Source organism: Ictalurus furcatus, chromosome 24 (assembly GCF_023375685.1).
Source record: "Ictalurus furcatus strain D&B chromosome 24, Billie_1.0, whole genome shotgun sequence".
Taxonomy (NCBI): Eukaryota; Metazoa; Chordata; class Actinopteri; order Siluriformes; family Ictaluridae; genus Ictalurus; species Ictalurus furcatus.
In genome coordinates, this window is record NC_071278.1 from 8,983,572 (window position 1) to 9,008,051 (window position 24,480).

Genomic DNA, 24,480 nt, shown 5'->3' on the forward strand with positions numbered 1-24,480 from the left:
GGAGGACGATCTTCACTGTCTATCAGACAACAAGGCGGGCAGTAGATCTGTAAACGCGCACATTTTGTCATGTCTGTTCAAACAAAATGGCGGCTCTTTGACTTTGGTGCTGTGGCTTCATCTGAGGAGGGTGATACAGAATCACTTAATCTAAAGAACTATTTATTTGATATCGATCAAAACATAATTGTGATAAGAAAAAATGAAGAAAACTTTATTCAAGTGCTAAGTAATGAGGGAAAACATTTTTTTTATTACTCTTTACAAATTTACTGGATGACATAATTAAAAAATTAAGCTAAACACTTATTTATTCTGCCGGAGTATTTATTTATCTCTACTACTCAGGCAATAAACTAGTTTTACTGTTTTAGTAGCGGTTTCATTTAAAAGGAACAACACTTCCAGCTGTCTACGATTTAAACGCAGTTAAACATAGATTCGTTATGACCTACACCTTTTGTGAGAAGTGTGTTTGAGGAGAAAATTTGTGTGACATCCCACCGGTTTCTGTCTGTTCGTTCACACGTCTTTACCGGCCAATCACAGCGGAGGTAAACGGGCACTATTCCAAACTACCGCCTTTCCGGATGTGTTGAACGAACGTCGTCACGCAAATAAAATAAAATAAAATAAATAAATAAACAACACAATCATTTACCATCAAATAAGACTTTTATTCATTTTCTTATAAATCATTCATACAAAATTGGCATTATTCTATTTTCTTTATTATCTCTATAAAAATTCTTCTGTTAATTACAGGAGACAGGAGGGTGGACAGGAGGGTGCAAAGACATAATGTTTAAAAAATAGAAGAAGCAGTTCTCAGATGCTGATGAGTAAGTAGTCCGAAGTGGTCATGCAAGTCTGCATTAAACCGAACCAACGAGCGCTCTCTGAAAGACATGAGAGACTCCAGTGTAAGTGAATATGAAGCTGTTTATGTGGCACGTTACATCCGAACATACCTTTCCCTTCTTCATTAACGTGACACAGTCATAAATTCAGAGCCCAAATTGAATCAAAGGCACAATCAGGCAAAGGTCACTGCTCCTGCCCGGTCATGATTCTAAGTGCTGTTTGACTTATTGCTAATCAAAAAGTTACGCAGGAGCTTTTTTTTTTTTTTTTTTTTTTTTTAAATACCATCTCATTCTCGTATTTATGCTTTATAAAGGTAAAATCTCAGAACCAGAATTCTCCAAACCAAACATGGTACAAAATGGCAGAAAATGATCCAAGTCTGAAACGTTGAACACATTAGCTGGAGAAAGTCATTTCCCTTACGGCTGCTGATTACGAGTCTTTGGTGACGGATTATACAGCGGCGGCGGCAGCAGCCTGAGCCTTCTCAACAAAAAAAACAAAAAAAAAAAAACAAAAAAAAAAGAGGAAAAAAAATTTAACACTGTGAAATCACATACTCGTCATCTGATTTTGCATTTATACTCATCACATTAACGTTAGAGGCCAAGGCTGTATTACGACAAGCTGCGCATACTTTTGTCAGTTTGTGTTGGAAAGAAACAAAAAGGACATCTTGCACAAAATGACCTTTTATGATGCTGTACAAATGTTGGAACATTCTGAACATTCTGTCCATGATTACGGTACATATTTGAAAGAAAATAAATACAGATTACGTACAGCAAGGCTGCGTTCATCAGCGTGCAAGGTGGAAAATTGAAAAATGTCAAACGAGATGGCTAGAACAATTCACAATCATAGATCAAGGCTCGATATGAAATTAAATTAAGAAGGGTTTCTGAACTTAGTTCACCAGATGTGTGCCAGTGTTTCCTGCCAGCTACATTAGCTATTACTCTTTAATTACCATCATCCGTCATGTTTAAAGATAGACGGAGAAATTAAACACGGCTAAGCCTTCTGGAAAATTGTCTTTACTCTGCATTCATAACACATGGCGCTGCAAATCAAAGCCTCATCTCCGTGATAATGGATTCTTACAAAATCCCACGTCAAGATGGTTAAGACATATTACAGACTGCAGACACAAATACATTCAGATTTGCTTTGAGGTGTTTAATTTCCTGCTCGATCACCTAAAAACTGTCACTTCTCTATCTGGGATCGTGCCAATAATTACAAATACAAAATGTAACCTGTAAACGTAAATAGCTTGGGAAAAAAAAAGAGTAAAGAATACAAAACAACCGAACAATAAATCCTCGTATTCACAGAGCTTGGTTATTCAAAACTGGAAATATTTTACATTTCACTGTGTGTTGAACACAAAAATGTAACGTAGTGTTTGAGTAATTGTGAGATAAGAGCATCAGTTGTTTGTTAATGTTGTAATGGGTACTGTGGTAAAAAGAACAATGGGGGGGGGGGGACTTTGGCTCACGGCTGGTTCACTTTAAGTCCAGTTACTTTTAAAAAAAACAAAAAAACAAAAACAAACGAACAAAAAAAGGCCACTAAAGCACGCTGCTCCTTCAAGTAATCACATATTTAAGGATCTGTGCGAGGGAGACTGAAGAGCTCTACTCCGACAGAAACACTTAACACTACGGGACTGCAGAGAAGTACAGAGGTCTGATCATCATCATCATCATCATCATCATCATCATATAACCGTTCCTCTGATACAAAATCAGTGACTGAGGACGCAAGCTCAATTTAAAACGTATAAACACAGATGTGTGTACAGGTAAACTGAGCACAGGAAGTGTGTGGGGATTAGTAGTGGATGAAGAAGATTTGTACATGGATGCGTATCACACTGAAGACTATTAAAGGGTGAACAATGAGGCTGTTCCATGTCCTCGTTCTTCAACGGATTTGCAGAGATAGAGGAAAAGAAATTCCGTTGGGTGGAATTGGGCCTAAAATACACAATGAATCCTGTCCCAGTCAGCACAGAGTGTTTCACAAGCACTTCACAGGCAACTTCAGTGGCCCGGGTAATCAAAACTAATGCCTCAGTTCTCCTACGTTTTGGCTTGTCGAGAGACAATACACATTTCAGAACTAATAAAGGAAATTCAATGCATAGGAGTCTATAATCGCAGAAAAAGGCAATTAGCAATCTTGGCACTAAAGGAATATAGACTGAAAGAAATCGTCACATTAAACAAGCTTGCTTTTAGACACTGGCGATGAGAAAATGACTCTTGTTAATGTAAAACACTGAATTCTGATCATGTGATTTTCTTCCTGTATAATAATGTATACTGCTTATTTATAGTACTGAAATGATCAAAAGAATTGAATAAATGAACAATTACCAACTGTTATAAGATATGTAAAGTGTACACACAGAAACGATCAATTCTCCAGGTCTTCATGTGCAAGATGTGAAGAATGAAGTATGGAAAATGTTCTGAAACTGGGAGTTGAGGATGAATTGTGGTTCGGATCCTGATGTATCTTGATGTAGAGGTGTGCGTGTGTGCGTGGGTGTGTGTGTGGACACACATTGATGCATCCCTCCTGCCTTCTCCCATATTCTCTATGTGCTGGCAAGGATCGTCTGTCCGTTACGGCATTCATTTTAAAAAAACAAACAAGAAAAAACAAACAAAAAAACATTCTTTTAAAGAGTCTTGTGGTCAAAACAAAAAGTGTGCTCTGGGTGTGTATATGTGAAAGAGCCCAGAGAGTGCTCACATTCTGCCCGACTAGTCACTAACAGTTCACTATGTGGAATAAAGTGGAGGAGTCACACCCGCAGAGTCCTGTGCCTCGGTCCTCCTGCTCTCCACCGAGTGTTCCAGTGCCCCCAGCTGCACGCTCAGTAGGGGGCGCTCGTCTGGTCAGAGACGCTCAATTTCCCTGTATTTCTTGCGGAGGATGGAGACCTGGTCTTTAAACAAAACCGGGTCCAGTCTCATTTGCGAATGGACCAGAGGCATAGACCCAAACCAGCTGGCGAATTTGTTCATGCAGGTCTGGCGCTGGGCGAAGTGGTCTGGATCTGCCCAGCGAGACGCCCGGGACGTCTGGAAAGGGAAAATTCAGAGAAATTTTAGCAATGAAACATCTTCAGCACGCAGTTGATTGGTCTAAATTACAACTGGTTTATATCAGCATTGATTTACATACACTGTATGGCTAAAAGTATGTGGACACCTGACCACCACAACAACATGTACTTGTTGAACATCCCATTCAAGATTTATTCCCCCATAGCTGTTATAATAACCTCCACTCTTCTGGGAAGGCTTTCCACTAGATTTTGGAGCGTGGCTGTGGGGATTTGTGTTCATTCATAAAGACAAGAGCGTTAGTGAGGTCAGGCAATGATGTTGGGTGAGGAGGCCTGGGGTGCAGTCACATCCAAAAAGTTCTTCCAGTCCAGCCTTTTTGAACCATGTCTTCATGGGGCTCGCTTTGTGCACAGTAGAGCAGGTTTGGGCCTCTTAGTTGCAGTGAAGAAAAATCTTAATGTTACAGCATACGAAGACATCGTATACAATTGTGTATTTACAACTTTGTGGAAGCAGTTTGGGGAAGTACCATGTATGGGTGCGATGGTCAGGTGTCTACAAACTTTTGGCTCTTTCGGTACAGACACATTAAACATACATTAAAAAGCATTTTTTAATATCTGCTTGAGGGTGGTAGTTTTTGTTTCTTTTCTTTGCAAAACATATATATTTTTTAGACTGTTCACATGAATAATCAAATGCCAGTTATTAAGTTATAATCAGTATAATGTGACCATTCAGTTATGGGACTACTTTTTCAATAAAAGAACTATAGTTATGAGTCACCAGATTAAAGTAGTTTCAGTTAAGCGATGAGAATTGTAACCAGCAGTGCTTTTCACGGCTTTATTGAGAAATTCTCTAATGTCTGTCAAAGATTTATTGTAAGGGAGTAATGGTTGTAAATCTAAAGTGGAGTAATTTAAACCTTCATTGATGGAATTCAGACATCCTTATTGAGCTTTGGGTCAATACATTTTCTGTTCTTTTCTCAGCACAGGCAAATGTGTCAAAAGCATCATCTGTAGTAATCATACTCCACTACTGCCGATGGAGATTAAGTTGAAAAAACCTGGAGTAACCCTTTAACACACTCTATACTGAATCAATTGTAAACAATAAATGTGTTAAATAAACATGAAGCGGAGCGTTGAAATTAAAGAATGGACACGTCGAGATAGAAGCAGAGCGGCAAAATGAACTTGGAATTGACATTTACGATGTCCTGAGGGTTTTTTTTCGTACCTGCACCATCATGGTCTCCTTGTACTGCTTCTTCTGTGTCACTTTGATGGGTGGCAGCTTCGTGACGGCCGACACCAAGAAATTCATCAGGATGTCCTCACAGTTAGCGAGCTGGTCCACCATGTTCTTTAGGCTGCTGGGCAGGAAGTGGGTGTACAGGTAGTGGTAATATCTGGAGAACAAAATCAAACGGAGATTAAATTTTTCTAGCCACCAATGACAGCACAGTGCAGAATTAAAGGCAACTAGATCGTGTGAATAATAGTATTACGCAAGATAATGTATACATGGACTTCAGCTCAAATACACACATTTACATCCTGGACATGTGCTGATAATCAGCAGTGTACTGTACTGCAATATTGTTTTAGAGCCAGCCAGCTATGGGGATCTAATAGCTAACATTTAAGCAGTGATAAAAACAGAGAAGCTAGTGAGTTGAGTAAATTACTAGCATCCTGATGTTATGTGATATGAAATATCCCTTGACAAGTTTCCTAATCAGTGAAAATGCAGGTAAATGCCACGTAAACATGGCCAGTTAGGACAGCACCTGTGGTAGATGGCGGCTCCAGTCAGAACCATGGAGTAATCGTTGGTCCATTTGGATGTGTAGCCCCAGCGCTCCTTATTACTATCCCAGAAATGACTGCGTGCAGGGTATCCCACAATTCTCTCCGGGAAACTTTGCCATACCGTGAAGGCAAAATCCACCTGCAGGAAAACGAAAGGGAAAAGGAGCAGCATGAGCAGCAATTCAACAAGCGTATGACCAGTTCATCTGCCTTTTACAAAGGAAACCGGGCGACTAATAGCTGGGCCAGACCTGTGAGCAGGAGAAAATTAGCCTCACAGCATATACAGACCACAAGAAAGTTACCCAGTGCAAGCGGATAACGCAACACACACTTTCAAAAGGCACTGCTGTTAGTTGCCCTCCTTTTTCTCAGATCAAAGCTTTTAAACAAATAATTACTGAAAGACATCAAACGCGTCAGAGCCCGAACCTTGGCTGGCTGGATATAAAATCACTGAATTAACGAACAGCCTTATTATACATACACACACACACACACACACACACACACACACACACACACACTTCACAGAGAGCAAGTTAACGAGACTATGATCTAAAGCCCAACAACACAGACAGCTGCATTCACAAATCCGACCTAATGTTCCACATTTCTCAGGTCACACAGAAAGAAAGGACTGATGCAAGTGTAGAGGAACGATGGAAAGCAACATTAAAAGATGGACGTCTAGAAGAATATTAAGAACTGCTGAGGAACAGGAGACAGTTTGGCAGCTCTGGGACTCGAGGACCTATTTTTCCCACTCACACGGTAGACACGTTTTTAAGCAGTTTTTTTAGAACTGGACAGCGTTTCCACTGGTTAAAAGGAAGCATGTAAAGTGTGCTCTAAAATTTGTAGAATTGAAATCACACTAAAAGTGTAATATTATTCATCTTTCAGAGATTGTTTCTACCAACATGTACATGTAAATACTTTGATTATGGCCTTATCATTGGGCAATATGCTCTTATAATACCGATATTGTGATTATGCTGTAATACACTTTTGTAAGAGATCATGATCACAGGTATCATATGTTTTTCATATAACATTCAAATAACATCACAAACTCTGACTGGATGCAGCAGATTTGATGTTCAAATGTACGGAACCTTTAAAATTGTCTTTTTAAAAATGTATTATTAGAATTTAGTTTTTATGCGTTTAGTAATTTAGTTTTTCAGTAACAATACTGTTTTGCTGGCAGTTGAGTAACAAGCATATATGTGTGTGTGTGTACATACATATATATACACATATATAAATATATTTATATATTTATATATATATATATATATATATATATATATATATATATATAAAAATATATTTATATATATATATATATATATATATATATATATATATATATATATATATATATATATATATATGAACTTTGATATTGAGATATATATATATATAATGCGTGTGTACACACACACACACACACATACATATGTATATATATATATATACCTCAATATCAAAGTTCATATTGTGCATTTTATAAATGTCTTTAAGTATCATGCTATATTATAAAGATCATTTATCACTTACCGTCCACTTTATTACTGTCCATGTCTAATCAGCCAATCATGTGGCAGCAGAACAGTGCATAAAATCATGCAGATACAGGGCAAGAGCTTCAGGTAATGTTCACATCAAACACCAGAATGAAGAAAAAGTGTGATCTCTGTGACTTTAACCGTGGCATGGTTGTTGGTGCCAGATGAGCTAGTCTGAGTGTTTCAGAAACTGCTCATCACACAACATCACCTTAAAGGTGATGTTTCTTGCATTGCTCAAGTGTTTGAAAGTTTGAAAACTACATTCAAATCAGCACTGGTAATATGGCTTCGCATCAGTCTCATCCTGAATTGTTAGAGTGCTGGCTTCAGGGAGTTTATTCCCTGTTTTTATTCTCAGTGCACAGGTCAGATTTATTTTTTAAAGTTTAACACACGGGGTAAACAAACGTGGTATGTAAGAACTAGGTGGAGAAAAATTGGGAAAAGAACTATAAGTGGCCTGTATGTGAGTGAACACACAGAAGCACACCCTCACTCTGAATCATTTCTTAACAGAGCATGCAGGAGGCAGGACTCAATTGTTAGTAGGAGTGTGTGCATATGCGATTCATATGTGGATCCAGCTTCATTTTGCTGACACAGCTGCCCGTTCCTCCTCAGACACACACACCGACACATACACTCGCACACAGACACACACACCCACACACTCGCACACAGACATACACACCCATACACTCACACATAGACACACACACACATACACTCGCACACACAGACACACACACTCACACACACACCCATACACTTGCATACAGACCCATACACTCGCATACAGACCCACACCCCCATACACTCGCACACAGACACACACACCCATACACTCACACACACACCCATACACTCGTGCACACACACCCATACACTCGCACACAGACACACAGACCCATACACTCGCACAGACCCATACACTCGCACACAGACAAGAATATGGAGGGGAAAACAACAACACACCTCTGTGGTTGAGAGCACCGTGTCCTCATCCAGACTCAGCACAGCATCAGTGAGGATGCTCTCATAAGGCAGGAAGCGACTGCTCATCACCTGCACAACACGAGAAAGATAAAACAAAAACAGAATTCCTTATCTATCACATTCAATTCCTTATCTATCACATATCACATCTATTCACAGGTCTGATCTTTTCAGTTTTGGTTGTCGGTTTGAATCATTCTGGAAAACTGGACAAAAGTGTGTTGACAAGTTTCCTCCAACTAATTTGTTGTAATATTTATAGCGTTTAAATTTTATCCTAGCAGGTGTGTGTGTATGCATGTATGTATGTGTATGTATGAGTGTGTGGTGAGTAAATGGTGAGTCTCACTATGGTAAGTGGTACTGAGATTCAGAGATACACACACAGGCCTTAAAGCAACGAGTAGGAACATGGTTATGATAGCTGCTCAAGTCAAAAAAAAAAGAACCACACACACACACACACACACACACACACACACACACACACACACACCACAGTCACCTGCAGAATCCTCTAAATTCAAAAACCAGTATAGCAACCCCAATCCTGACCCAGACTTTAAACTCATGTCTCTTTCATCTTTTGTCTCTTTCAGTTTGTAAACAAAGCTGTTTTGCATTAAAATAAATAAATAAATAAATAAAACCCACAAAATATTCATATTCCATATACATGGGTTTACTCATAAATCTTTCATACAAGCATTTACATAAGAAACTAGGTATTCATGAAAATCCCATAATTCCAGAAAAATGTGTGTCCCACTCCTGCTCCTGAATGTGTGTAAATTTACAAATGACATTTATATACAAATTACGCCTTCAAGTTTAAAAAGCTTGTTTGTTTTTACATTATACACACAAAAAAACACTAATGAAGCTTTTGACACACAGTCGTTTCATATTAATGCCTTTAACTAAAGAAATATAAAACGAACAAAATTAAGGAAAGCAAGAAAACACAATTAAATCCATAAATAAGAAGACAAATAAGACCTGTATTTAATTAAGACCGCTGCTGTATAAAGGGAGGATGGACTCGGGCATCTCCTTTTAATGCTGTGCAACACTTTATTAAAGCCAGCACTGGGTGACCGATAAGTGACGGATCTGGTTTGTCTCAAGCTGTAATGCGTCATATACTCTCTAGCTGGAGGACCATTCGCATGTGGACACGTGCCTTTTAAATAGTCTGGTTTGGACATTTACACTCACCTGTACTAAAAGATTGATAAATAAAGCCCAATGTCATGAGGACATTTAAATAAATTTTTAAAAAATGGACACGCTTGAATTAACACCCCTTGAATTAAAGCTGAATGTTGACACTTCAATCACGCCTCGATTTTTTCAGCTCATATCTATTGTGCCACTGTCCAAATACTTATGAACCGGACGGTGCCTATAGCTATGTAGGTAATAGCCACGTGCGAGATGCATGACCAACTAAACGGGGAAATTGTGCACGGGTAACAACTGCATCTTCACCTGTACTAAAAGATTGATAAATAAAGCCCAATGTCATGAGGACATTTAAATAAATTTTTAAAAAATGGACACACTACTGTCACAGCATGCTTTGCTATTGTAAATAAAAGCTTGTGATGAGTATTTGAAAACATGAAGTTTAAGTAATAGATCCTGATGTGTTGAGTGACTGATCCTCTGACATAGCCAGTTTGCTTAGAAAATAATAGGCAGATATGTGGACATACCTGAGAGACCAGGTGTTCATACAAAAGAAAAGCATAAGGCTTACAGTCAGGTCCATAAGTATTTGGACAGTGACACATTGTGTCATTTATCCTCTGTACACCACCACAATGGATTTGAAGTTAACAAAAACACTGCATTAACTGCTCAATAAGTCCTTAAATTTATATAGGACTTTTCTAGACACAGTATGAATGGGGGGAATCTCCTCAACCACCACTAGTGTGTTGCATCCACCTGGATGATGCGGCGGCAGACACAGTGCGCCAGAACACCCACCACACACCAGTGGAGAGGAGAGAGTGATGTAGCCAGTTCAGAGATGGGGATTATTAGGGGGACATGATAGAGAAGGGCCGGTGGGGGAATTTCACCAGGACACCGGGGTTATACCCATACTCTTTTACCATAAGTGTCCTGGGATTTTTAATGACCACAGAGAGTCAGGACCTCGGTTTAAGGACCTCATCCGAATGACAGAGCTGTTTCTACAGTATAGTCCCTGTCACTATACTGGGGCATTAAGCCCCACACAGACCACAGGGTGAGCGCCCCCTGCTGGCCTCACTAATACCACTTCCAGCAGCAACCTTAGTTTTCCCCAGGAGGTCTCCCATCGAGGTACTTGCCAGGCTTAACCCTGCTTAGCTTCAATGGGAAACCAGGCGAGAACTGCAGGGGAGATATGGCTCTGGCGTACGCTAAAAAATAAATGTTTAGAGTTGAGAGTTTCCATAAACAGCTACCAAATGCAAATTCAACGCTTGGAATCAACTCCTTAAGCTGTCATGAATTAACTATGAAACAGGCCACACCCGGCCATGAAACTGCTCATCAGTCAATTGTCCAATTCCTTTTGGGCCTGTGAAAATGTAATTCCTAAACAGTTAATGCGATATTTTTGTTCAACCCCTTGAATTAAAGCTGAATGTTGACACTTCAATCACGCCTCGATTTCTTCATTTCAAATCCATTGCGCCACTGTCCAAATACTTATGAACCGGATGGTGCCTATAGCTATGTAGTTAATAGCCACGTGCAAGATGCATGACCAACTAAACGGGGAAATTGTGCACGGGTAACAACTGCATCTTCACTGCTAACTGCACATGCATGACTGGGAACCTTATTAAATTAAACAAACTGTTAGGATTTGTTTACTTTTGTGATTCCTGATATTTTGGTTACTGTTCAACACTGTTTTCGTAACGAAAACGAAGGTGACGTCATATAGATTTTCTGTTTTCACAGTCAACAGTGCAACAAGATGACATTGTTGAGCCAGGATTATAAAAAAAATGTTGCTAGCTAGCTTGATTAGCATCTGTTTTGCAAGAAAATGATAAAAATTCAGAGAAAAGTGGTTTCACCCATTAATTTCAATAGAGCTTCAGAACCCAACGCATACAGCATGTTACAAAAACATGCTAGTTGTTACTAGATTTTTAATAAGCTAGTCAAGCACAGTTTCCAAACAAACAAACAGATTTGCAGTGGAAGAAATGCAAAGGTAGCAATGTTGCACTGTTCATAAACACAGAAGGCAGAGAGCAGCTAGAGTGCACGCGTCTGCATGGTTACATCATAGAGACTAATGGGAGTTCGGTTTATTTTCTGGGTTTTAAAATCGCAAAAATACAGAATGCATTTCCGTATTGTGAATTTCACAGTGAAAAGTGATCGATCTATCCATCCATTTTCTATACCGCTTATCCTTCAGACTGTCACGAGGAGCCCCCACCCATCCATCCATTCATCCACCCATCCATCCATTCATCCACCCATCCATCCATTCATCCACCCATCCATCCATTCATCCAACCATCCATCCATTCCATCCATCCACCCCATCCACCCAATCCACCCAATCCATCCATCCACACACCCCATCCACCCATCCACTCACCCCACCCATCCATCCCATCCATCCATTCACCCCATCCACTCCATCCATCCATCCACCCACCCATCCATCCATCCACCCCATCCATTCACCCCACCCATCCATCCACCCCATCCATCCATCCACCCCATCCATCCACACACCCCATCCATCCATCCATTCACCCCATCCATTCACCCCATCCACACACCCCATCCACCCACCCACCCATTCACCCCATCCATCCATCCACCCACCCATCCATCCACCCACCCATCCACCCACCCATCCATTCACCCCATCCACCCATCCACCCACCCATCCATTCACCCCATCCACCCATCCACCCACCCATCCACCCCATCCATCCCATCCATCCACCCCATCCATTCACCCCACCCACCCATCCATCCACCCCATCCATCCACACACCCCATCCATCCATCCATTCACCCCATCCACACACCCCATCCACCCACCCCATCCACCCATCCATTCACCCCATCCATCCACCCCACCCACCCATCCATCCATCCACCCACCCATCCATCCACCCCATCCATCCATCCACCCACCCATCCACACACCCATCCACCCATCCATTCACCCCATCCATCCACCCCACCCACCCATCCATCCATCCACCCACCCATCCATCCACCCACCCATCCACACACCCATCCACACACCCCATCCACCCATCCATTCACCCCATCCATCCATCCACCCCATCCATTCACCCACCCATCCATCCATCCATCCCATCCCATCCATTCACCCCATCCATACATCCACCCACCCATCCACCCATCCATCCACACCATCCACCCCATCCATCCATCCATCCGTCCACACCATCCATCCATCCACACCATCCACCCCATCCACCCATCCGTCCACACCATCCACCCCATCCATCCATCCATCCATCCACACCATCCACCCATCCGTCCACCCACCCATCCACCCATCCGTCCACACCATCCACCCCATCCATCCATCCACCCCACCCATCCATCCACCCCATCCATCCATTCACCTCATCCATCCATTCACCCATCCATTCACCCATCCATCCACCCACCCATCCACACACCCCATCCATCCATCCATCCACCCCATCCATTCACCCCATCCATCCATCCATCCACCCCATCCATCCATCCATCCACCCCATCCATCCATCCATCCACCCCATCCATCCATCCATCCACCCACCCATCCACCCCATCCATCCACCCACCCATCCATCCCATCCATCCACCCCATCCATTCACCCCACCCACCCACCCACCCACCCATCCACCCATCCACCCATCCGTCCACACCATCCACCCCATCCATCCATCCACCCCACCCATCCATCCACCCCATCCATCCATTCACCTCATCCATCCATTCACCCATCCATTCACCCATCCACACACCCCATCCACCCATCCATTCACCCCATCCATCCATCCACCCCATCCATTCACCCCATCCATTCACCCCACCCACCCACCCACCCATCCATCCACCCCATCCACACACCCCATCCATCCATTCACCCATCCATTCACCCATCCACACACCCCATCCACCCATCCATTCACCCCATCCATCCATCCACCCCATCCATTCACCCCATCCATCCATCCATCCACCCCATCCATCCATCCATCCACCCCATCCATCCATCCATCCACCCCATCCATCCACCCACCCATCCACCCCATCCATCCACCCCATCCATTCACCCCACCCACCCACCCACCCATCCATCCACCCCATCCATCCACACACCCCATCCATCCATCCATTCACCCCATCCACACACCCCATCCACCCACCCCATCCACCCATCCATTCACCCCATCCATCCACCCCACCCACCCATCCATCCATCCACCCACCCATCCATCCACCCCATCCATCCATCCACCCATCCACACACCCATCCACACACCCCATCCACCCATCCATTCACCCCATCCATCCATCCACCCCATCCATTCACCCACCCATCCATCCATCCATCCCATCCCATCCATTCACCCCATCCATACATCCACCCACCCATCCACCCATCCATCCACACCATCCACCCCATCCATCCATCCATCCGTCCACACCATCCATCCATCCACACCATCCACCCCATCCACCCATCCGTCCACACCATCCACCCCATCCATCCATCCATCCATCCATCCATCCATCCACACCATCCACCCATCCGTCCACACCATCCACCCCATCCATCCATCCACCCCACCCATCCATCCACCCCATCCATCCATTCACCTCATCCATCCATTCACCCATCCATCCACCCACCCATCCACACACCCATCCATTCACCCCATCCATCCATCCACCCCATCCATTCACCCCATCCATCCATCCATCCACCCACCCATCCACCCCATCCATCCATCCACCCATCCACCCCATCCATCCATCCATCCACACCATCCACCCCATCCATCCATCCATCCACCCATCCATCCACCCACCCATCCACACACCCCATCCACCCCATCCATTCACCCACCCATCCATCCATCCATCCACCCCATCCATTCACCCCATCCATCCATCCATCCACCCACCCATCCACCCCATCCATCCATCCATCCACACCATCCACCCCATCCATCCATCCATCCATCCATCCGTCCACCCACCCGTCCACCCACCCATCCACCCCATCCATCCATCCACCCATCCACCCCATCCATCCATCCATCCACACCATCCACCCCATCCATCCATCCATCCACCCATCCATCCACCCACCCATCCACACACCCCATCCACCCCATCCATTCACCCACCCATCCATCCATCCATCCACCCCATCCATTCACCCCATCCATCCATCCATCCACCCACCCATCCACCCCATCCATCCATCCATCCACCCACCCATCCACCCCATCCATCCATCCATCCACACCATCCACCCCATCCATCCATCCATCCATCCATCCGTCCACCCACCCATCCACCCATCCGTCCACCCACCCATCCACCCATCCGTCCACACCATCCATCTATCCACACCATCCACCCCATCCACCCATCCGTCCACACCATCCACCCCATCCATCCATCCATCCATCCATCCACCCATCCGTCCACCCACCCATCCGTCCACACCATCCACCCCATCCATCCATCCATCCACACCATCCACCCCATCCACCCCATCCATCCATTCACCCACCCATCCACCCATCCACCCCATCCATTCGCCCCATCCATCCAGCCATTCATCCACCCCATCCATCCATCCACCCATCTAATCTAACAGGCCCCCTAATAATCCATCCATCTATCCATTCACCCCATCCATCCATCCATCCATCCATCCACCCATCCATCCATCCACACCATCCACCCATCCGTCCACCCACCCATCCGTCCACACCATCCACCCCATCCATCCATCCATCCACACCATCCACCCCATCCATCCATCCATCCATCCATCCATCCACACCATCCACCCCATCCATCCATCCACCCATCCGTCCACCCCATCCATCCATTCACCAACCCATCCATCCACCCCGCCCATCCATCCACCCAACCCATCCATCCATCCACCCATCTAATCTAACAGGCCCCCTAATAATCCATCCATCCATCCATCCATCCACCCATCCATTCACCCCATCCATCCACCCCATCCATTCACCCCATCCATCCACCCAATCCATCTACCCCATCCGTCCACCCCATGCATCCATTCACCCACCCATCCATCCATCCACACCATCCACCCCATCCATCCATCCACCCATCCGTCCACCCCATCCATCCATTCACCAACCCATCCATCCACCCCGCCCATCCATCCACCCAACCCATCCATCCATCCACCCATCTAATCTAACAGGCCCCCTAATAATCCATCCATCCATCCATCCATCCACCCATCCATTCACCCCATCCATCCACCCCATCCATTCACCCCATCCATCCACCCAATCCATCTACCCCATCCGTCCACCCCATGCATCCATTCACCCACCCATCCATCCACTCCATCCATCCATTCACCCACCCATCCATCCACCCACCCATCCACCCATCCGTCCACACCATCCACCCATCCATCCACACCATCCACCCCATCCATCCATCCATCCACACCATCCACCCCATCCATCCATCCACCCATCCGTCCACCCCATCCATCCATTCACCAACCCATCCATCCACCCCGCCCATCCATCCACCCAACCCATCCATCCATCCACCCATCAAATCTAACAGGCCCCCTAATAATCCATCCATCCATCCATCCACCCATCCATTCACCCCATCCATCCACCCCATCCATTCACCCCATCCATTCACCCCATCCATCCACCCCATCCATCTACCCCATCCGTCCACCCCATCCATCCATTCACCCACCCATCCATCCACTCCATCCATCCATTCACCCACCCATCCATCCACCCCATCCATTCGCCCCATCCATCCAGCCATTCATCCACCCCATCCATCCACCCACCCCATCCATCCATCCACCCATCTAATCTAACAGGCCCCCTAATAATCCATCCATCCATCCATTCACCCCATCCATCCATCCATCCACCCCATCCATCCATCCATTCACCCCAGCCATTCATCCACCCCATCCATCCATCCACCCATCTAATCTAACAGGCCCCCTAATAATCCAGCCATCCATCCATCCACCCCACCCATCCATCCAAAAAGGTATTATGAGTTATATGAATAATATACTTTTTACAGCCAACAAATAAAAAACAAAAACAAAATAACAAATGGAAAAAAATATTCAAGCAGATATGTCAGAAATATTGTCTATCCCATTTGACACCCTCGAAAAGATCAGTTCCATGTTTATATTGTTTCCAGTGTATTACAGACATAAACATCCTGGAATATGGTGACTGCTTAAAATGCAATAAATAGATTAAAGCGCCCTATAAACAAATAGTGACATACTGACAAAACCAAAAAACAAAAGAATGTGTGTGATCATGTGCTGCGTTGCTTCAGGCAGAAATGTGTCACACACACACACACACACACACACACACACACACACACACACACACACACACAGAGCTCAGTCAGTCGTGCGTCTGCACTCTTTGCCTGGTCTGGCTGGGAATTAACACACACACACACACACACACACACACACACACACACACACACACACACACACACCTCAGTAAACATGAGAACCATATGCACAACAAACCACAGGCTGACTGGCACACTCCTGTCCTGTCCATAAACCAATGGAAAGCTTATCCCTCTTCCTGGCTTGTTGAACGAACGTGTGTGTGTGTGTGTGTGTGTGTGTGTGTGTGTGTGTGTGTGTGTGATATCCTGAGCTTTTGCAGTGAACAGCTGACGCTCCCTGCAGAAACAGTCAGGCAACAGTCCTTTTCTGCATCACTCGCTTTTTAACAAGTGCTCTTGTATACACTTAGCACAATATTTACCTGCTCTAATTTATATTAGAATAACATTTTTATTCGTCAACATTTATATACTAATTACAGCAATTGAGGAAAGCTCACTCTGACCCCAGTGGCTTAAACTGGCAGCTTGAAGAACCACACCGAGTGTGCTTGTGTGTGTGAGTGTGTGATGAAATATTTCCAGAAGACCTACCTTGTTCTCTCCTTCGATGACTATGACGGGCACGGAGGTGGCAGGCCAACGGTGCTTGGCAGGTAAGGGCTTGTCGCAATTCCACAATACAATAATCTGGGGGGGGGGGGGGGGGGGAGATGACAAAGAATGAAGGAAGAAATACACAGGGGGGAAAAAACCCATCATGGCTGTGAAAAAGAAATTCAGTTGTTATTTATGTCTTTAATTTTGCTCTAGTGCTTTTGATCCTTCTATGAAGATGCTCGGTAACTCCTCCCACTTTAGTTTAAAGCTTTAGGGATTTGAAATGCACAGGCAGAGATTTTGCTGGAAGCTGAATGTTAAAACAAAAACAGCCTGCTGTAATTTCAAAGCAACGCATCCAAAACACATGACTATGTTACGAGTCCTGAATGTTCGGAGTGCAATATAAGAGATGCTTTCTGCATCAATGGGAAACGTGATTGACAGGTGGAGACTCCACCTTGCTCTGATTGGTTGGCTGCTACGTGATTCGTTGTTTTCTCCCAGAGCCCGGTATGACTTGTTTCTCCTATAAGCAGATGTGTTTCCATCGCAAAGTGAAGAATACTTTTTAGTACACAAAGTGATTCCAAGCTTTATGGGAACTTGAAATCAATCAATCCATCCGTCCAGTTTCCACATTGCTTATCCTACACAGGGTCACGGGGAGCCTATCTCAGGGAACTCTGGGCACAAGGTGGGGGGCGGGGGGCTACCCTGGACAGGCACAATCGCACATACCTATTTATACACTACGGACAATTTGGAAATGCCAATCAGCCTATAACGCATGTCTATGGACTGGGGTAGTTAACCGGAATACCTGGAGGAGGAAACCTTCGAAGCATGGGGAGAATATGCAAACGCCATGTACACACATGGCAGAGGCGAGATGTGAACCCCCAACCCTGGAAGTGTGAGGCAAATGTGCCAACCACTGATAAAAAATTAATCCTGGGGTAAAATACTCCATTCCTGCAAAGCACACAATCACAGCGCCCTAACTAATGTATGTTTTGTCACCTTGAAGTGTCTAAATACAGTGAGCAAGTGCCTTTTCCCCCCTTTCAAATGTCATAAATGTTCAATGCTGAAGGCTTTACCTACTGCACAGCATCTGATCTACTCTGCAACAACAAACAACCTCCAGCTAAAAAAAACCCCTGAAGCTCCAAACACAGCAAAGTTCTTGCTGCAAGCCTTGAACTCATCTTACTCACAGGGAAGCATGAAAATGAAAATAGATTGTTCGGTTTAAAAAGCGCTTTGATTACAGCATTTTACCAAATTCAGACTGTAAACAGTGGTTTAAAAAAAAAAAGAAGCACAGGTTGTGTGATTAAGAAGGATGCGAGGAAGCGCACAGGCAGTTACCGAGGTGTATTTTTAACACTGATTAGCTGCTCCTTCCTCTGACGCTAATTGGAGAAGCTGAAAGGCAGATGGTATCTCTATCAGCTTCCCCTTGTTCTGGGGGGTGGAAGTATGTGTGTGACTGTTTCGCTCTTTTTCGCTCACACACACATTCACATGCTCGCCCTCACACAAACAGGAATGGCAGCTCGCAGCGGGACACTAGTGCGAGCTCGCTTGCCAGAACCGACCGAGAAATAGCCTTCTCTAACCCTCGTTTATTTATATCTCTCCTTCCTGCAGTTCCGCTTCCCAGAGCGAAGGAAAGCCTCGGCCTGATTAAGGGAAGCGAAGGGCGCTTGCATGATTACTCCTCCCGTCCCTCCACTTCACTCGACGAGAGCGCGTTCCATTGAGAGAGAAATAAAAGCTGAGCCCTTCAGCTGGGGGAGAGACGAGAGGCGGCCAAGTGTGTGCATACATCACATTTCACACTTCATACGGTCAGTGAAGACGTTTCGTATTTAATTAATCTGTCCCCGCTCTCTGGGTTTCTGTTCCAACACCCCCCCCCGACTCCCTTTTTTTTTGTTTTTTTGGAAATATCTCCTTCTATCTTTTCTCCCCCCCTCTGACTGTCTTACTCTCTTAGAAAGGAATCAATACATTTTTCATTCCCAGGGCAGTCAGCTTCACAGTCCGGATGGATACCATGGAAACACAAGGGGCAATCGAGAGGACTGAGTCCTTATTTATTCGTAGAGGATCAAACCGGGTTTATGCAGTCAGGGGCGGTCAGAACAACCGTCTACATGAATAAACACTCCTCTTTTTAACCACTTTTGCCGAAGGTTATTGTTGAGTGGAACAAGTGGAAACCATGTTATGAATCAGCTTGTGAGCAACAGCAGCTTGTGGATCACACAATCATGATATGTCGCAAGTCTGAGCCCTAAAACCCAAATCATGTTGCAAAATATTTTTCACACAATTCAAACTACATCCTTTCTGTACCAAAAGTGTTCTAAACCACTTCCTTCTGCAATGTGAGCTGCTTGCTTGTACCTGAGCACAGTACTGGGACTTGGCCACCGCCGTCAGGAGCTTGAGAACGGGCTGAGACTGAGACACCAGCGGGGTGACTGCATGGATGACTGCAGTGAACTTGGGGTACGTTTTGATCCCTGAGGAAGGAAAAAAAAAAATAGACATAGGAAAATGGGTTACTACATTTCCCCAAAGTACAGCTTGATTTCCACTGTATGCATCTTTAACATCTCTTTCTAATATTAGATATTTGTAATATAGTCTATTATAGAGCTATTTTCATTTACTGTGCGGAGAGAAATATGTCGTGTGTGTTGAAGGACATTTACTTTGATCTATCCACAGCTCTTTATCGAACATGCTGACAAATATCGCAGATTGAGATAAAGGCACACGTGGGCGGTTTCATGGCTGCATTAACAGCAGCAGTGATGCATGACTCCAGCGTGTGCATACGGATTCGATCATCCAATTACACTGGGCAATTTAATGATCCATCAGAGGCTACAACAGGCCATCACTTAGCTACTGTTCTCAGTCTGGAAATCTGGAAATGGAACAATGCCAGCGCTTCATCCGTACTGCCAATTAAGAGTCTTGGAAAACACAAAGTCTAAAAATAACAAGGCTCCTAGTATGTGTTAGAGGCCAAGAAAAAGAGACTACGCTTGACAAATAACACTCTAAACACAGCATAGGTTTCACGAAGCGACATGATACGACATCATGATATTAGCACACAAGAAAGTATATAAAGTGAATTAAAGGGTTTTTCAAAATTAATTCATTTTAATGCATTAAAATGTTATTACAGTAATGGTTTTAGTGCCCAGGAGGAAACATTTAAATGTCCTAGACCTTTACCCTCCTAGAAAACTAGTCTGGGTCTAGAATTTATTCATAAATTTGTAATGGGATTTCAGTGTCTGAGTCTTGATTTACATTCGCAGATTCTCAGAGATTTGTACAATGATTACCAAACCTGCCAAAGTCTACCAGAAGAACCATTACGAACATTTTAGCTATCTTGGCTTGTATACTGTGTGGATAAGGTTCAAGGAGATCATGTCACGTCATGCTCTACTTACTAATCACAAACTGTGCTCATATGGAATACTCTCCAATTCAGTGCCCCCCCCAAAGAACTGAGGGAACGTCCGCTTTAAAATAGTAACCAATTCAATCAGTATAATCAAAATCTATTAGGAGTCATCCATTTACCGTATGATCTAAAATGCACGTTCAGACTTACCGAGGCCGGCATAGTAGAAGGGGAGGTCGCCTAGATAGGAAGAGTACTGGGGCAGGGTGAAGAGACCTCCTGGATGAGTGTTCCACATCACACTACTGCGTGCTGTGTTCTGTAGAACCCGGTCCTGAATGATCTGCATATGCACACACACACACACACACACACACCAAGCATTTACACTGCCGGTCAGTTACTGTCACTACAATGAGACTGGATATACAGAACGGACATAAGCTGTATAACTATGTAAACGATTGAGTGTTTGTTCGATCGTTTTTTTATTGAAACGACGAGTGCAGCACAGCCCTGGAGACAAAAAAAAAACCAAAAACTCGAAGGTGCTCCCAACTCTGAGATAGCTTCTGCGGCCTTGAAGAGCCAATAGCCCCTTTCAAAAGAGACACAGATTGAAGCAATAGTTGTTTTTTTTTTTTTTTGCAGTTTATATCATGCCCTTCGGTGTGGTGATGGCCTGGCAGGGTGACAACATAATTGCTGGCAACCCTGGAATTGCAGCCGATAGTCGGCTAGACGACTCGGCAGTAGTGCACTTGTAGCCAATTCTGAATGCTACGCCCGAAGCACTTTGTAACACAACTGACAAAAAAATAAAAAAAGGGGGCATAAAATTTCTTCTGAGGTAGCAGAGACGGGCAAAAGCTCATTTCAGTGTTTCCCCTCCTTGCTTTCTCCACCCCCTTCTCCCCAAGGGCAGTCAATAACCATTTGACTCAACTGAAAAGATTAACTCTCCCTCCTTTTGCCCTCGCAATAAGAGCACTTGTCATCTTAAATGTGGAATCACAGGAAGGACTGAAAGGCTGTTTCTCTTTCCTGGCTAGAACGCCGATGCCTACAGGTCTGTCTGGACCTGAAGGAATGTGATTGACGATTCAATTTCCCAACAGAACGGTTACAATATTCTGACTGGAGCATGATAAATAAAAACAAGTGCACGGATACCTGCAGTTATTACTGTGCCAGCGGTGTGACGTTCACAACAGCCCTGCCCTTGCTTAGTCTGGAACTGTTATGATTAGTTATACTGTTATGAATGTAATCGTGTGTGTGGGACGATAAAACATTGATTAAACACAGTGTAACTGAGCAACCGCAGATGGAAATGCAATTATGCAAGAGTCTGAAACATGAAAGTAAGTGTTTCTTATCTGACTTCTCGGAGCGGGAAAAAGAAAGGCCTTTAATACTATTATGACAGTGTAAACCAAACTGGTCCTATCTCAAACGGCAGGAAAATCATTTATTAAATTGGTATCTCGGTCTCCATGTCTTCTTTGCTGTGCAAACGAAGAAAAAAAAACCCCACACTGACATGTCTAACAAGACCTTCTGCAGTTGTGTTAAGTGCTTATCAAGTTATTAATGTGATGATCAAATGTTCAGTGCGTCATATTCCATGCTTAATCATTCCTACTGTGTAAGATGAAAATAAGATTCCTTGCATAATCACACCTGTACATATGGAAAAGCATATCCTGTGCTTCATTTAGGATAAACGGTGGCCCAGCAAGAGGGAATGTCAATATTATAATACAGTCATGTGAAAAAATAAGTACACCCCATGGAAATGGTTGGCTTTTTTGGACATATTTTGACAAGCAAACGTTTGATCCTCTTTGAGACAGTGCCTATTAATAAAGTTGATATAGGGAAATGATCTTTTTCAATCGTTTATTCAAAAGAAATAGCAATAGACTCATAGGCATCCACAACCTTTTTTCTGAAGGCCTTACAGAACTCTTTAGATCTTGGCATGATAACACCCCACACATCAATAACAAAGGGAACATCAGACACTGGATATGAGAGGGGTATAAATAATACAGGTTCCACCTGCACTCCCTAAACAGGTTCTCATCACTGGCACCCAATCTTCAACACCTGATTCTAATATTATGTATGTGAAGGTGTGATAAATGTAGGGGTGTACTTACTTTTTCCATGCAACTGATCTGTTTTTTTTCTTTATTAAAATTGGGAAAATTACTATAAAATGTCAATTTTATGTGTCATTTGATAGAGTGCATCAGCTTTATTAATAGGCACTGTTTCAAAGAGCATCAAATGTTTGTCCAAATATGTCAAACAATTATAAAGGAAAATAAATGTGGCCCAAGTAGAACGCTTTATAGGACGCCATTAACTCTCAATCCCTGGAGTCTAGCAGACCAATTATATGTAGCATTGTTTTGCTAATCATAATATCCTGTGCATCATCAGGCATAACTGTAAGAGAGTAGCGTGATTGCCAGGCCGGCTGCCTTAAGAAATCAGTTTGCAATTTGGAATCAATTATATTCCTAGTTAACCTGGAAAAGATCTTAACAAAGAGAAGGCATGCAGCGCGATGTGATTGTTAACATCATCATTTGTTTCCCTTTTATCACAGAGGGCTAACAATTTATACATCATTTACTTTTAGTTATGGCATGAATTCTCTGAGGTCTCGAGGTAATTTCAGCTAACATATTTTGCGTGTGTGTTTCTCTAAAGTCTAAAGACTTGGGCAGATCAACAGCCCAATGCTGGTTTTTCATCAAACTACATCCATCCATCTATTTTCTGTACTACATATCCTACACAGGGTCGCGTGGGACACCCTGGACGGGGTGCCAACCCATCGCAGGGCACAACTGCACACAGGTTCACACACCCATACACATGCTATGGACAATTTGGAAATGCCAATGTAAACATGGCTCTGGTGTGAGGGCTCAGCATGTCGTATTACTTGTGGGATCCACACAAAACTTGTTTTTATTGATCAATCATTCATACACAGATGTGAACAACAGACGTTCAGGCTGGTTACAGTCATGCTCGTTTGATAGTCTGCGATCCCCAGTGATATAAACGTTGCTGAAGTGGCTTTTTACAGTCGAGTGTTTTGCATGGGATTGTTGCAAACTGTAATAATAGCAAAAAAGTCAGCCTGTGCAGACATCACTCACTTCTAGGGTGGTAAGTACAATCTTCTCCACTGATGAGAAGTAGGCCTCCCACAGGAACTGAGTCTGCTGCCTCAAAGCCAAGATCTTATCCTGATGGATGGAGCGCACTGTGGAGGGGATCTGGAGGACGATCAGAAGAGGAGAATAATAATAATAAAAAAAAGACAAAGGGAGAGAAGAGAAGAGGAGATTTAATCATCATGACTCTGGCAAGAATACCGAGTGGAGGAATAGCGGAAAGATGAGGT

At 43.9% G+C, this 24,480-nt stretch overlaps 1 protein-coding gene across 1 annotated transcript in view; it reads right to left on the reverse strand.

Annotated features, from left to right (window-relative positions):
* Positions 1 to 153: 153 nt before the first annotated feature.
* The window catches only part of ext1b (exostosin glycosyltransferase 1b), a 95,099-nt gene continuing 70,772 nt past the window's right edge, over positions 154 to 24,480 (reverse strand). Inside the window, exons 4-11 of the mRNA XM_053612477.1 lie at positions 24,233 to 24,352; positions 21,261 to 21,393; positions 20,027 to 20,145; positions 17,603 to 17,698; positions 8,329 to 8,418; positions 5,755 to 5,915; positions 5,202 to 5,373; positions 154 to 3,968 (exon numbers count right to left, since the gene is read on the reverse strand). Of these exons, the coding sequence (XP_053468452.1) occupies positions 3,783 to 3,968; positions 5,202 to 5,373; positions 5,755 to 5,915; positions 8,329 to 8,418; positions 17,603 to 17,698; positions 20,027 to 20,145; positions 21,261 to 21,393; positions 24,233 to 24,352 (1,077 nt within the window). The 3' untranslated portion in view covers positions 154 to 3,782. The remainder of the gene's footprint in view (positions 3,969 to 5,201; positions 5,374 to 5,754; positions 5,916 to 8,328; positions 8,419 to 17,602; positions 17,699 to 20,026; positions 20,146 to 21,260; positions 21,394 to 24,232; positions 24,353 to 24,480) is intronic.